We start from the raw sequence: 15,303 nt of genomic DNA on the forward strand, positions 1-15,303 counted from the left end.
CTCAGACTCTGGGAGTCTCTGGGTCTGGAGCTGGTCCCAGAGCTGTGCACCCTGCTGATCGGGGACGTCACCCACCACGAGGAAGCCGTCCGCACTGCCGCGGCTGAAGCTCTGTCAACCGCCGTGTCTGAGTACAGAGACCAGTCTCCTGCGGTGCTCGGCAAGCTGACTGAGCTCTACCACCAGAAACTCTATGTGAGACCTGTGGCTAAATCACACCATCACTATTATACTTTTATCACTCTGAAACCAAGGTTGATGGTTTTAAATTATCAATTTTCAGAGACCACCTCCTGTGCTGGACGCTCTGGGCAGAGTCATCTCTGAAGCTCCACCCGACCAGTGGGAGGCCAGGTAAATCTGGGACCTAAGTTCATGAATGCATAATTAATCACAATTATATGATAATTAGACTTATTGATGAGAGATAGGACACTGAAAAACAGCAATCTTGATATCAGGAAATGGCCGGGACATGCTTGTCATACTGTACATTCAGATAGCCTCAGTCCTGGTTTATTAAAATTATAATATTATAATTAGTAGTTATACGGTACGGTATATCTGATGCCATTGTAAATGCCATTCCTATTCTAAAAGAGTATATTATAAATGTATATGAGATAATTATATCATAAATGTAGATGTTCCTCCTTGTGCCCTAAGCTCTTCTGTCAAACACATCTCTCTGTCAGGTGTGGCATCGCTCTGGCTCTGAACAAGCTGTCTCAGTATCTGGATGAGGCTCAGGTCACCCCTCTGTTCCTCTTCTTTGTTCCCGATGCTCTCAACGACCGCCACACTGAGGTGCGGCGCTGCATGCTGGACGCTGCTCTCTCAGCGCTCAACACACATGGAAAGGTACGGCTCACTTTTTTTGTCTCCCAGCTTCATGTTAAAAACAAACATGAACTTTGATATGACCCTTCATGGCTTGCGCTGTACCTGATGTCTCTGCCTTGTCTCAACAGGACAACGTGAGCTCCCTGCTGCCGGTGTTTGAGGAGTTTCTGAAGAACGCCCCCCAGGATGCCAGCTACGACTCTGTCCGTCAGAGCGTGGTCATTCTCATGGGCTCCTTGGCCAAACATCTGGACAAAAATGACCCCAAGGTCAAACCTATCGTGGCCAAGCTCATCACTGCCCTCTCTACACCTTCACAGCAGGTACGTTGGAAGTGAATTATTTCACACAGCCCTTTAATTCTTTTCATCAGGATAGAAATTAAAAATTCAACACATTTTCTCATGTGGTTTGTCACCCCCCCATCAGGTCCAGGAGTCTGTTGCCAGTTGTTTACCTCCTTTAGTTCCTGCCATCAAGGAGGATGCTGCAGGGATTGTAAGGAACCTGCTGCAGCTGCTGCTGGAGAGCGACAAGTACGCAGAGAGGAAGGGAGCGGCGTACGGACTGGCCGGCCTCGTCAAAGGTCTCGGGATCTTAGCACTCAAACAGCAAGACATCATGACCACGCTGACCGACGCCATCCAGGACAAGAAGAACTTCAGACGGAGGGAAGGTCAGTGACGATTGTCCAACCAAACCACTGTTTGGCTTTGGATTCATTTACATCTGATTATGTGTACACAGTTTTTATCATATATATTTTTTTAATTTAATGGAAACAGCCAATGACATACAAAATGTATACATTAATCAAAAACAGACAGAACAAAACAAAAATCAAAACAAAACCTGATGACAAAAAACAAGGAGGGCCAAACAGGACAGAAAAGTAAAAAAGTAAAAATAAAAAAAATAAAAAAGGGATGTAAAACAAACAAAAATTAGATCTACTTCCATTTTTTGTTATGCATTTCTACCTTGTCTTGATTTGTTGCGATAATTTTTTTCCAGAAGATATTGACTTTGCACTTCAAGTCCCATTCTGATTGGGTCAGTTGCGGGCAATTTGCATCCAGTACTCCAACAAAATATTTAGTGTTTTTTTTTCCATTTATATCAAGCACACAACTACCAGCAGCCACCATACGGACACTCAGGATGTCAGCTATTAAATATTTCTAGACCAATTAATAAGAAGTTACTGACCAACTGTGTGTGTTCTGCAGGAGCACTGTTTGCCTTTGAGATGCTGTGTAACATGTTGGGGAAGCTGTTTGAACCGTACGTGGTCCACGTGCTGCCTCACCTGCTGCTCTGCTTTGGGGATGGAAACCAGTACGTCAGAGAGGTGAGAGGGCAGAAATGATCCTAGGTCCACCGTCTCCTCTGCATTCATATCTCACTTCATGTGATGTGGTGATCCCTGTCTAACGTTTGTACCCCCGTCTTCTCCCCCAGGCTGCAGACGACTGTGCTAAAGCTGTGATGAGGAACCTGAGTGCCCACGGAGTGAAGCTCGTTCTCCCCTCCCTGCTGGTGGCCCTTGAGGAAGAGTCCTGGAGAACTAAAGCAGGTGAGGAGCCTCTCTATAGTTTCTAGACAGGCCTGGAATATAAAATTATTGGTCGGGGTGGGAATCCCCAGAGGCCCTGCGATACAATATGTCATGATACCAGTTTCTCAATATGATATTATTGCGATATTAAAGGTTGAATATGGAGAATGAGCAGAATACCACCATCTATTGATCAAGATAGGAATTACAACAACAGAAAAATTATTCCAGAAGTCGGTTGCCAGACTGTTGCTGACACCGTCCTGATCAGAGGAGCACAGAGGAGAAGAACTACACAGGATATTTACCTTATGTTTCATTTTTACCTTCATTAAACGGCTTCGGACTAATTGTGATGTCACAGCTCTCGTCTCGGTGGCACCGCGAGTCTGCAACACAAACGCGCACCGTGAACTGTTATCTGTTGTTCATGACAGATAAGACTACACAGATACATGCTTCGTAACATGTACATGATAATCCATCACTCCACCGATTGATTATAAAAGGCTTCATTGAAAACAAATGCACATGACCAGGAGGAGGCTTAGCAAAACAGCAGAGAAGTGACCCCCAATGCCGGCCAATGGCTGGTACGGGGTAAACAGGAAGTCATTGTCAAACCCATCAAAATTTCTTCAATTATTTAATTCAGACTTTTATGGAAAAGCAATACTTGTATTCTACACTCCTCTAAAGAAAAAATATAGCTTTTAATAAGCATTCTCCACAATTCAACCTTTAAAAATATTGCAATATGCTGCGATATATTGCAATTTATTATCTTTTCAACTGCTAATGATGTCGCCAAAGGAAAACTTTGTTATTATCTGTTTTTTCTAATAAGACAAACTCGGACCGATACTTGGCGTCTGTATATTGATATAATATTGCCATGCAAAACATTGCAATACTATGCTGTATCGATTTTTTGCCCAATTATGGCCCACCATAAATATGACTATACATTGACTCTGTTACGTTTGCACAAACTGTTTGCTAACTAACAATACCTAGCAATAGATTAGTTGTTGAATGTCAGTAATAACATCTGGGTTGTAGTGTGTAAGAAAGTGCTTTATGTAGTATTCTAGGCAGTAACTTCTTGGTCTTATAATCTTGTACCTTCTATTCACTGTCCAGGTTCAGTGGAGTTGCTGGGTGCCATGGCTTTCTGCGCCCCCAAGCAGCTGTCCTCCTGTCTGCCCAGCATTGTGCCCAAACTGACCGAAGTGCTGACTGACTCCCATGTGAAGGTGCAGAAGGCCGGCCAGCAGGCACTCCGACAGATCGGCTCTGTTATCAGAAACCCTGAAATCCTGGGTAAGGGGGCTCAGCAGCATGGGACTGAGCTGCTTATGCACGTGACCTTTGCCTCGTAAACTGTTCTGAATCATGGGCCCGAAGGGGCTTTTTAAAAACACAAAAACTGTCTATTTTTTTCTTCATGTATCTCTTTCATTTTTTCATTAAGATGAGACAAACTTTTATTATAAACCTCATAGATTGTAACAGGCCTCATCACTTGAGATCTTTATTTAGTCAAGCATATTCAGCCTGACAAAGGTTTGCTTTCCTGTCTGTCTAAACCACAAAGAACACAGGGCTACACAAACTAAAACAGTCAAACAGTGTAATGGAAGACAGTACAAATGTCCAGCTTTATGCACGAAACCTGTAAAACCAGCACCGGTTCTTTCAGATTTAGATTAATTCATCTGTGTGCATTAAATCACATAATGCAGCAGGAGGTTTACAGCCAAAACATAAGATTTTATTTTCTGTTTACTCCTGAAGTTTAATGTTCCAGTATTCTAAATAGTGACCTCATTGTTGCTCCGTCAGCCATCACCCCCATCCTGCTGGACGCCCTCACTGACCCGTCCAGGAGGACCCAGACCTGCCTGCAGACTCTGCTGGACACCAAGTTTGTGCACTTCATCGACGCTGCCTCTCTGGCCCTCATCATGCCCATCGTCCAGAGAGCCTTCCAGGACCGCTCCACTGACACCCGCAAGATGGCCGCGCAGATCATTGGCAACATGTACTCCCTCACTGATCAGAAGGTATACAGCACTGAAGAAATATTACACAGAGCTATAGACCATTAGTTACACAGACTGGCATCTTGTTTACGGTGGGATGTGTTTCATTATTCACAGGATCTCTCTCCCTACCTGCCAAGTGTCATTCCTGGATTGAAGACGTCTCTGTTGGACCCGGTGCCAGAGGTGCGTTTGGTGCCAGCTCTTCTACTGTACTGTATTTATTCAGCTGTAACCTGATGAGGACAAAGTGCCAGCTGCAGGATGAAACCAGACAAAATGCCAAGGTTTAATCTGAGTAGAAGGATTTATATAACTATTTTACATTTGAAAAATTGCTAGGCATTATATTTTACTTGAAAAATCACATAACATGTCATGTGATTTTACAACAAGTAGTAAATGTAAAAATAGGAACTTTAATCTCACACCGTCAGCAGCCTGCATTCACTCACTTTCAAACACAGTTAGTTGTTAAATGTCTTCTCAGCTACACTACAATCATCCTCACTCACAAATATTCACCACATAATTTCCAATCATAATCGCTATGATGTGAAACTAAGGCAGGAATGTTCATCTGTGTGAGCAATCACAAGATGAGAGAAGTGATATCTAGATGGACAGCGTGGATGAAACCACTGTGTAATATTTTAATGATAAAACAGATGTTGCCATGTCTGTCTTTACATTAATGACAGACTAATCTTTGCCCCCAGGGTAATAAATCAAAATAAAATCAAAATTTAGATTATCTTCTCTTCACTTCTGCAAATTGATTCTTTTAAATCAGCCAGAACTCAGGGTTTCCTTTCAGCTTAGTGATAACTATCCCTGGAGTGTTCATTTCAACTAAGTGAAACATGCCCTGCTGTATACAGCTGAAGTTATAGCTGCACTTCTCCTCCTCTCCAGGTCCGTACTGTCTCCGCCAAGGCCTTGGGTGCCATGGTGAAAGGGATGGGCGAGTCCTGCTTTGACGACTTGCTGCCGTGGCTCATGGAAACGCTGGCATCTGAGCAGAGCTCCGTGGATCGCTCCGGAGCTGCACAAGGTCGGTCTTTTCTTCTCTGTGTTCCTGTGTTTTTCGTTTTGTGCCTCGTATCGCCCAGCAGCTGAGTGACCGGTGTGTTGTGGCCGTCAGGTCTGGCTGAGGTGATGGCTGGACTGGGAGTGGAGAAGCTGGACAAGCTGATGCCAGATGTGGTGCAGACAGCCAGCAAGATCGACATCGCCTCCCATGTCAGAGACGGATACATCATGATGTTCATCTACCTGCCCCTCACCTTTGGAGACAAGTTCACTCCCTACGTTGGACCCATCATCCCCTGCATTCTCAAGGTTTGTTGGCAAAAAAGATTTTGACTTTGTTTTTCCTGTTTAGCCCTGAGTCTTAACCTGAGCAGAGCAGAATTACAGGCATCAGTATTACATCATGTAGCGTCTCAGTGGCTCATTTGGTAGAGTTCATACCACATGGACTAAGTCTGAAAGGGATAGTTCAACATTTTGGCAAATTCGTCCATTGCCATAATCCCTATAGTCATAGCAGTAGGTTTGTTACCTTTAATTGTTGGTGCAAGCTGTTTTTCGATCGGCGGAGCAGAAACGCAAGCTGCTCAGCTATAACTACGTAACATTATGACACACAAAGCAAATAATCGGAACTACTACTTGTGCTTTTGAAATCACTCCACCCAGCAGCCGTGTCTGGAATGTAGTTCCGGCTACGCATTTGCCTTGAAAACAAATCCGCCTCGTAACGTTACATGATTATTTCTTATCTTAACGAACCTACTGCTATGAATATAGGGATTATGGTAATGGGTGAATTTGCCAAAATGTTGAAATATCCCTTTAATTGTAGTGGCCGAGGATTTTTGGCTTTCCAGGCAAACTCTCAATCACAATACAGACAAATAATGACCCAAAAAATCTTAAAATGTAGATCTCACTTCTTCTTGTTATGTCATTTTATGGAAGAACAGAGGCTGTTGATGGGTTTCCCTTTTGCAATGGATTCATTATGTATAATGTACAAAGTGGCATCCAATATTGAATTCCAACTGATGTATTGATGATCAGCAGGAGTGTATACTGTATATGAATTAGTATGTTGCAGGATGGTTACCATGATGACTCAAAATACATCTTAATGTGGAAGCTGGCTTGTCATAGACTCAAGTAGTTTAATGACTGTATAACACTTACCTGTGTCGTGTGTGTGTCGACCTCCAGGCTCTGGCCGATGAGAACGAGTACGTGAGAGACACGGCGCTGAGAGCCGGACAGAGGATCATCAGCATGTACGCCGAGACCGCCATCGCACTGCTGCTGCCCGAGCTGGAGCAGGGCCTGTTTGACGACCTGTGGAGAATCAGGTCAGACCTGAATACACAACAACACGTTTGTGGACAAATTAACATCATTCAGTTGTTGTTGTTGTTTTCTTGTGTTTGCCTGTCCGTTGCCTGTGACTAGTTTGTCACGTTGATTTTGGGTTTCGTCTCTCTTTGTTTATTGTCGGGATTGTTTTTCTGTGGTTATTTGTAAAACAGAGAATATGATTGTTTTATATGATAATTGGAAAATTACAAATAGTGTTTAAAAAAATTTACATTATTCATTGACTAACTGTTGATCTGTGCTGTTTTTTGTTTTGTTTTATAGGTTCAGCTCTGTGCAGCTGCTTGGAGATCTGCTGTTCCACATCTCTGGAGTAACAGGAAAGATGACCACAGAAACGGCGTGTGAGGATGACAACTTTGGAACAGCTGCGTCCAATAAAGTATGAATTCCTCTACACATTTATCCAGTTAATACATAACATCACAGCAGTGTTGTTTTTTTTTCGAGCATTGAACATGGATTTGTCAATGATTGCTGACCTTTGACCGTCTTCCTCACAGGCCATCATTTCCTCTCTTGGTGCCGAGCGGCGTAACCGCGTCCTGTCTGGTCTCTACATGGGCCGTTCAGACACCCAGCTGGTGGTCCGACAGGCCTCCCTTCACGTTTGGAAGATCGTGGTGTCCAACACACCCAGAACTCTCCGAGAGATCCTTCCAACACTCTTCACTCTCCTGCTGGGCTTCCTGGCCTCCACCTGCCCTGACAAGAGAACGGTACAACTCATTCACAACTTTAAACCCACTGTTTCTGTCATTTTTTGTCTCCTCCCGTCACTGTGAAAGTACCCACACTCACCGACGCTGTGTGACCATGTGGTTTTAGATCGCTGCTCGAACTCTGGGCGACCTGGTGCGGAAGCTCGGAGAGAAGATCCTTCCTGAGATCATTCCCATCCTGGAGGAGGGGCTGCGCTCCGACAAGAGCGACGAGAGACAGGGCGTCTGCATCGGCCTGAGTGAGATCATGAAGTCCACCAGCAAAGACGCGGTGAGTCATGCAGATGCTGTTAGACACACATTTTTCATCCATTATGCAAGCATGTAGCATCACAGCCAGTGGGTTTGAAGGGGGGGTTAATTTTCGCACACAGCAGCAGTGACTCACGAACGCTGTTAGAATTAATGACGGAGGGTAACAGGTGGTGTTTTCACCTGTGAATCTGTGCCTGTCATCCTGGTAAAATGTCTTCTGGGATCTACCACAGTAGATTTGACTCGTTTGGCAGCTGCATCATGTATATGTTGTCACAGCGATGACATCATGACAGATCTAAATATCGGTTGAGTGGGAAGGTGCGGTGGGTGCGACAAGTCAACATATTTAAAAACTGGATGCCCACGATTCTCCCAGGATTCAGAGCAGAACTTCAATTCAATGTTTTTGATTGGTGATTAGAGGATGGTTTCTCTTTAAGAGGCATATAAATAAAATACTATTCTAAAACAGGTTATTTGGCCTGAAAAAAATTGCACTTTACAATAAGTACACACTATTAAGCATTAGTTAAAGGGACAACGAGGAGTTTTGGAAAAGCGAAGCATTTTCACACTACATTTATGAGCCTCCGCGCACACCGTGAAATTCTTTGACCGGCGCAAGACGGACTCATGTTTTCATTCATCAATAATTAAAGTCAGAGGTTCGAAGACGATCAGATACCGTCGTAGTTCCGACCATAAACGGCGATTCGGCGGCGTTATTCTCATGACTCGCCACGAAACCGAAAGTAAAGAAAGCTGGTCGGCTCGCCCAGCATTTCCACCACCACTAATAATAACAAAATAACGATGGAGACAAAACGATATATTTATCGAAAATGGGTCCCAATACATAGATGTATTAAAATTCCTTTTGACCGTCTTTGTCTCAGTCCTTTGAACATCACTCTTAGTTCATAATCTAAATTGAAAAAAGAAGCTTAGATCAGGAGTGTGAGAACTGTAATAAACATGATTGACTGTTATTAACCTGGTGGTGTTTGCCCTGCAGGTGCTGGTCTTCTCCGAGTCCCTGGTCCCCACAGTCAGGAAGGCTCTCTGCGACCCCCTGGAGGAGGTCCGAGAGGCCGCCGCCAAAACCTTCGAGCAGCTCCACGCTACCATCGGTCACCAGGCGCTGGACGACATTCTGCCTACGCTGCTCAAACAGCTGGTGAGGCGGCAAGGACGCAGTCTGAAATCCAGATCGCATGAAAAATGTTTTATTCTGACCTTTAACACGCTCAATATCTTTCCCTAGGATGACGAAGACACGGCAGAGTTTGCTTTGGATGGTCTGAAGCAGGTCATGGCGGTGAAGAGTCGCTCTGTGCTGCCTTACCTGGTTCCAAAGGTAACGTTTACACTCAGGTTTCTCCTTTGTTTGTCCACATTGTTGTACATGACTGGCTTAAATCTGATGCCCCCACTACCCTCCTCACTCTCCCAGCTGACTGCTCCTCCTGTCAACACCCGTGTGCTGGCCTTCCTGTCCGCTGTGGCTGGAGACGCTCTGACACGCCACCTGGGGGTTATCCTGCCTGCTCTGCTCTCCTCCCTCAAAGGAAAGTTGGGAACGGAGGATGAAGCGCAGGTAACGCCGTCACTCACAAATGATAAGATTAAATAATCCTGACGTGCCTCTGCCCTTGGTTACTAATTGTATCCTTGGTGAACGACCCTCTCCTCAGGAGTTGTGCAGCTGCCAGACGGTGATCCTGTCGGTGGAAGACGAAGTGGGACAGCGCATCATCATAGAGGACCTGCTGGAGGCCACGCGCGGCGCCGACCCCGGCCTCAGACAGGCCGCCGTCACCATCCTCAACGCCTACTTTGCTCGTACACGCCTGGACTACAGCAACCACACACGCACCTTACTGTCAGGCCTCATCCGCCTTCTCAATGACTCCAACCCAGACGTCCTGGCTCAGAGCTGGGACACCATCAACTCCATCACCAAGGTGCGTTGACACGAGAGTGAAAAGTAGTATAAAGTTGTCTTTGTGATGATGCGGAGGTGGCATCGTTTCACTGTTTAGGTTTATACAACATGGTGCAAACAGAGAAGAGCTAACGTGAAGTGCTGTTTCTTATTGTTCTGCAGAAGCTGGATGCGAGCAGCCAGCTGGCTCTGATCGACGACCTGCACCGAGACATTAGATCAGCAGCAGCGGACGTGAAGGGTCAGCACCTGCCCGGTTTCTGTCTGCCCAAGAAGGTAAGACGGCTCCTCCTGACACAATAACCGGTGACATCATCACAGCTATGTGATGTCATTCTTGCATTTTTCTAATCCTTTTGTCTTCCTGAGCCTTTATATCGGCAAATGATCGCAACTTTGCCCTGACACACCTGTGGACCAGAGTCTGGTTCCCATATGTCACATATGGCGCTTTTCCACGACACAGGCACGGTGCTTTTCCATTACAACTGAGTTCTTCATAGTTCCTCCTCAGTGGGGTCGGGGTCGTCATATCACGGCGGCTACGGCCACGTCGTCTCGCTCTCTTTTTTCAATCCTCTCATCAACTCCAAACTCACTCATCTGCACCTCGTTAACGGACCACAGCGTGGTTTTCCTCACAGCAGTCAATTAACTCACATGAAAGAACAACAACAGTCTCAGTACAGATCAGTGGGGGCTGTTGTTGGTGTATTTTTTAAATTTAGCAGGTCTGATTCTCCTGTCGGAAGTCACGCTTGCGACTCTTCCAGTGACGACGCTCTGGCCAATCAGTGGAAGGCAGTCTGCTGACGTCATGTGTTAGTATCACTTGGAACCCGGGCTGTGGCGTTACCAAAAAAGTACCAGGTACTAGGGGCTAGTGGAAAAGCAAAAAACCGAGTAGAGCCGTGCCGTACCGCGCTAGTGGAAAAGCGCTAATACTGTATCTGACTAGTTGCGTTCACACTTAAAGAAACCAAGAAATCAGTTATTCTATTTCTCTGTTCAATTCTGCACAATCAGTTTTACCAGACACTGGTTCCATCTTCACAAATATGAGCAAACATTTGTGAAGCAATTGAAATATGTTATCTTGGACTCTGGGAAACAGTTCATTCTTCCACAAATTCCAAAAAAAGAACATCATAGATAAATCAGTCAAAATAAAGGTTTGTTACAGCCTGTTCCTCGTCTTCTTTGTGTCCACAGGGTGTGACCTGCATCCTGCCTGTCCTCAGAGAAGGTGTCCTCACTGGCAGCCCTGAGCAGAAAGAAGAGGCAGCTAAAGCTTTAGGAGGGGTCATTAAACTGACGTCTCCCGAGGCTCTGCGGCCGTCTGTCGTCAACATCACCGGGCCTCTTATCCGTATCTTGGGAGACCGCTTTGCTTGGACAGTGAAGACGGCTCTGCTGGAGACTCTCACCCTGCTGCTGGCAAAGGTCCGTACCTGCATCTCCACATGGGACACATATAATCACATTTCTCATTCATCATTATCATATTTTTGTCATTTGGGAGTGTAAAGTCACCACTCTGCCTCTAACCTCTGGACCCCCCCTCCCTCTCCCCCCTCTCCCAGGTGGGCATCGCCCTGAAGCCCTTCCTCCCTCAGCTGCAGACCACCTTCCTGAAGGCCCTGCAGGACTCGAGCCGCGCGGTGAGACTGAGAGCTGCCGAGGCTCTGGGCCAACTGGTGTCCATCCACACCAAAGTGGACCCACTGTTCACCGAGCAGCTCTCCGCCATCCGCAACGCTGAGGACTCTGGAGTCAGGTGAGTGCTCTCACAGGAGACAGATACTGCAAATATCATTGGCGAGAGACTCTCACGTAGACTGTGCCTATCAAATCACATTTTGGATTCCTGTATAGGATGGCGGTGGCTGTTGATTTAATACAGACTTGTAATTTAATATTGTATAACTGAATCATACATAAGACCAAGACAGTTCATGTCGTCTTTCCTGCTTGTTTACCTCTTTTAACCTCCATAAATCCCTCAACTTTGATGGCACATGGCTCCAGCTTAAGGAGTCACAGGCAGAATTGATCACTGCATTGAACTCAGCCTGTGTGTCCACTCAATAGGGGAAAAAGTTGCTGTTTTGTCACATGTAGTGAAATGGAAATGTGATGGTATGTGTGAAAACAGCCCCAAGTAAAACTAGGCACATCAAACAACGTGTGAATAATTTGTTAATCCTGAGTACATCACCAGATTGGTCATTAAATAATTAGTAATGTCTGTGTCTGCATCACATAATTCGTCCACCAGAGAGCACTAAAACTCATTTTCATTTTTTTCATTTTTTTTTTCATACCCTCATTCTGGTTAAAAAAACAAACAAAAAAAAATATGAAGGATCATAATTGATCTATGTAAAAAGACAAAAAAAAAAAAAACTTCCAGCACATCTTTGTATTTTTCTAAAGGTTTAAATTCTTGTTACTGGTCCGGCTCTATTCTCATCACATACAGTCATTCTTATGCGTGTATTGTGCTCTTTGTCCTGCCACAGGGAGACAATGCTCCAAGCTCTAAGGTTTGTCATCCAGGGAGCCGGGTCAAAGGTGGACCCAACCATCCGCAAGAACATCACCACCACATTACTAGGCATGCTGGGACATGATGAGGTATGACAGGGGGAGCAGATGCCCTGTAGCAATAAGTAAAGCTGAGAAGACTTTTTTTTTTTTTTTTTCTGTTGCAACATGCCTGTTTGTTTTTTTTCACCCCAGGCAGTGTAATTGCTACTGAATACATTAAGTAATTACCGATGAACTTGAGTGTAAATGTTTAAGCGCTTTGAAAGGAAAGTTCACAGAGAGCTGTTCAGCGGTGGAGCTTTCTGTCTCATCACAGTAGAAAAAACGGAAGTCAGGCAGAGAGGATGTGGTTTTCTGAAAAGGTGGTTTTGAACCTACAGCTTGAGAATAAATGACGCTCAACCTGTCTCTGCCTGACTGGCTGTGTGTGTTTGTGCGTGCGTGTGTATAGGATGCAACTCGAATGGCCTCGGCAGGCTGTGTTGGTGAGCTGTGTGCCTTCCTGTCGGAGGAGGAGCTGAAGAGTGTGTTACTTCAGCACGTCTTGGGTCGGTATTTACATGTTGAATCATCATGATGTTCACTTCTATTGTGTTGCTTTGACAATTTTAACGTCCGACTCCTCAGTGCCCCAAACTGCTGTTTATTACAACATCACCTGAAGTGTATTTCTACCTAGTTTCAGCTCTAACTATAGATTTCATGTCATTTTTATGAATGTATTTATAATATACAGTATTTGTCCAGTAAACAAGGTATTTCTATTTTTTATTTTTGCCTGTAGCGGACGTGTCCGGCGTGGACTGGATGGTGCGTCACGGTCGTAGCTTGGCCCTGGCCATCGCCGTCAAGTCCGCCCCCGAGAAGCTGTGTGGGAAGGACTACTATGATACTGTGACAGAAACGGTTCTGACCAACGCCACAGCAGACAGGGTGAGGGGAGAGTTTGTGTCTGGCTCTGGGTTCTTTGTTAAAAACATTTCTCACATCTCTGATGAGCCGGAAGACTTGGCTGCATCACTATCACGCTCGAGTCACCTTTAATGAAGTCATTTCACCAGAGAGCCACTTCACCTGGACACAACACGTTCCAACCCATAACCCAACATTTAACCACAACCTGTTGATTTTACTGTGATGCAACATGTTCATTAGTGAGATTTGCTGTTTGTCCTGTTTCCAGTCTTGATGCTAAGCTAAGCTAACCATCTCCTGTCTGCTGTCAGCCTTCTGCTGAAAAGAGAAAAAAAAGAAAGAAAATTTCCATTGCTGTAGATACAATGATTCAACAAGATAATTGAAAAATGAAGTAATCAGTATTTGCACAATTTTTCTTTACACACACCAGCTGTGTTTTGTAACATAATTAAAACAGGCTTTTTATGTCATTCCTGTCCTCAGCTCCGTCAGTACACAATTAGGGTTCTCACGCGTCCTGGAAAACCTGGAAAACTTGGAAAATTTCCAGTCATGGAAAACACATAGAAATGAGAAAAAAAGTAAAATGTCCTGGGCTCTATTTGACTTTTTCAAACCCAACTAAGGATTTCTTGTGCCTAGTGAGGAAACTATAGACTTTTAGTTGATGACAGTTTTCAGTATTGGACCTATTGTTTCCTCAGATAGATGAGCAGTAGACACAGCTGTTTTCGGTAAGGTTTAAAAACAAAAACATGTTTTTGTGTTCTTCTATAATAAATTTCCTCATAATTTCTAAGCATGTAAGAGAATATTTCAGAGATAAGTTAGAGCCATGGACTGCACATCTCTAAATCTGACTTTTGGGGGTGAGAATGAGAGAGAGGAATAAACATAGAAACAAACTGGTTCACTGTACAAAATAAGGTACAACTGTTGAAAAGAACACTCATGCATGAAAGGGGCAGGGGATGTCTTAGTGTATGGCGTGATAACATGTCTGTCATACTGCAACAGCTGAAAAATGTCCTGGAAAATGATTATTATTATTAAGAAAAGAGTGGGAACCCTGATGATGTTTTCTCCCTCCTCTTCCAGATCCCCATCGCCACCAGTGGCATCAGAGCCATGGGATACCTGATGAGACACAACCTCAGAACGGAGGGAGGCGGCAGTATTTCCCAGCGCATCATCACACAGTTAGTCAAGGTAAAGCTGGTTGATTCAGCTGGTAATCACAGTGGTGGGCAGTAATGCAGTAAACCCCTCAGTAGTATGTATAGTATGTATTATAATTTATTGAAGTAGTGCAGCAGCAGCAGCAGCAGCAGCAGCAGCAGCAGCATCCACACAAGTTAGAATGATCTGAACATTTTTGAAGCTCAAGTACAGAGGGTCTCTCTGCTGAAGAAAGAAATAAAACAAGGATCAGTATGTGATGCCCCACAGCCACAGAAGCACTTCCACATGACTGTGACATCACACACACCAATCCTTGGGCTGATGAGTACGACGGGGCAGTAAACCTGTAACAAACACACACACTGGTTTCTGTATATGTTTACCGTATGTACAGCTCACTGACATGATGCATTCCTCAGCCCCTTACCCTCACACCCAGTCTCATGTTGGTTCACAATCTGTGTTTAAAAAAAAACAAGTAGTACTACATTTTGGCAAATTGGTCCATTGCCATAATCCCTATAGTCATAGCAGTAGGTTTGTTACCTTTAATGTCGGTGCAAGCTATTTTTAGAACGGTGGAGCAGAGCCGCAAGCTGCTCAGAGCTACGCTACGGAGGCCAACTATAGGGATTATGGCAATGGGCCAATTTGCAAAAATGTTGAACAATCTTTAAAACTGCCTTTTCTGTGTTAATGTAGCCTAGCTTGTTACCTTTCTCTAGGGGTAGATCCGGTGTAATGAAGCTTAATTTATTGTAGTGTAACTTGTAATTTACTTTCCAAGTTGCTTTCCAACACCAATATCACAAACTTTTAACTTCCCTTTCTGCCCTTTTTATATGGGAGGAAGTGAGAAAGATATGACTCCAAATA

General features: G+C 44.6%; 1 protein-coding gene across 1 annotated transcript in view; it reads left to right on the plus strand.

The window, feature by feature from the left end:
- Positions 1–15,303, plus strand: part of gcn1 (GCN1 activator of EIF2AK4) — a 32,238-nt gene that overhangs the window by 14,824 nt on the left and 2,111 nt on the right. The window contains exons 28-54 of the mRNA XM_085787675.1: positions 6–195; positions 284–354; positions 696–861; positions 972–1,166; positions 1,273–1,519; positions 2,073–2,194; positions 2,305–2,419; positions 3,545–3,724; positions 4,247–4,467; positions 4,564–4,632; positions 5,362–5,500; positions 5,591–5,787; positions 6,685–6,827; positions 7,117–7,234; positions 7,356–7,571; positions 7,681–7,845; positions 8,848–9,009; positions 9,097–9,189; positions 9,286–9,429; positions 9,527–9,796; positions 9,940–10,053; positions 10,990–11,220; positions 11,361–11,554; positions 12,300–12,414; positions 12,779–12,875; positions 13,112–13,260; positions 14,344–14,454. Of these exons, the coding sequence (XP_085643801.1) occupies positions 6–195; positions 284–354; positions 696–861; positions 972–1,166; positions 1,273–1,519; positions 2,073–2,194; positions 2,305–2,419; positions 3,545–3,724; positions 4,247–4,467; positions 4,564–4,632; positions 5,362–5,500; positions 5,591–5,787; positions 6,685–6,827; positions 7,117–7,234; positions 7,356–7,571; positions 7,681–7,845; positions 8,848–9,009; positions 9,097–9,189; positions 9,286–9,429; positions 9,527–9,796; positions 9,940–10,053; positions 10,990–11,220; positions 11,361–11,554; positions 12,300–12,414; positions 12,779–12,875; positions 13,112–13,260; positions 14,344–14,454 (4,234 nt within the window). The remainder of the gene's footprint in view (positions 1–5; positions 196–283; positions 355–695; positions 862–971; positions 1,167–1,272; positions 1,520–2,072; positions 2,195–2,304; positions 2,420–3,544; positions 3,725–4,246; positions 4,468–4,563; positions 4,633–5,361; positions 5,501–5,590; positions 5,788–6,684; positions 6,828–7,116; positions 7,235–7,355; positions 7,572–7,680; positions 7,846–8,847; positions 9,010–9,096; positions 9,190–9,285; positions 9,430–9,526; positions 9,797–9,939; positions 10,054–10,989; positions 11,221–11,360; positions 11,555–12,299; positions 12,415–12,778; positions 12,876–13,111; positions 13,261–14,343; positions 14,455–15,303) is intronic.

Source organism: Trachurus japonicus, chromosome 9, assembly GCF_045865225.1.
Source record: "Trachurus japonicus isolate A0001 chromosome 9, Traja_1.0".
In the NCBI taxonomy this organism is placed as follows: domain Eukaryota; kingdom Metazoa; phylum Chordata; class Actinopteri; order Carangiformes; family Carangidae; genus Trachurus; species Trachurus japonicus.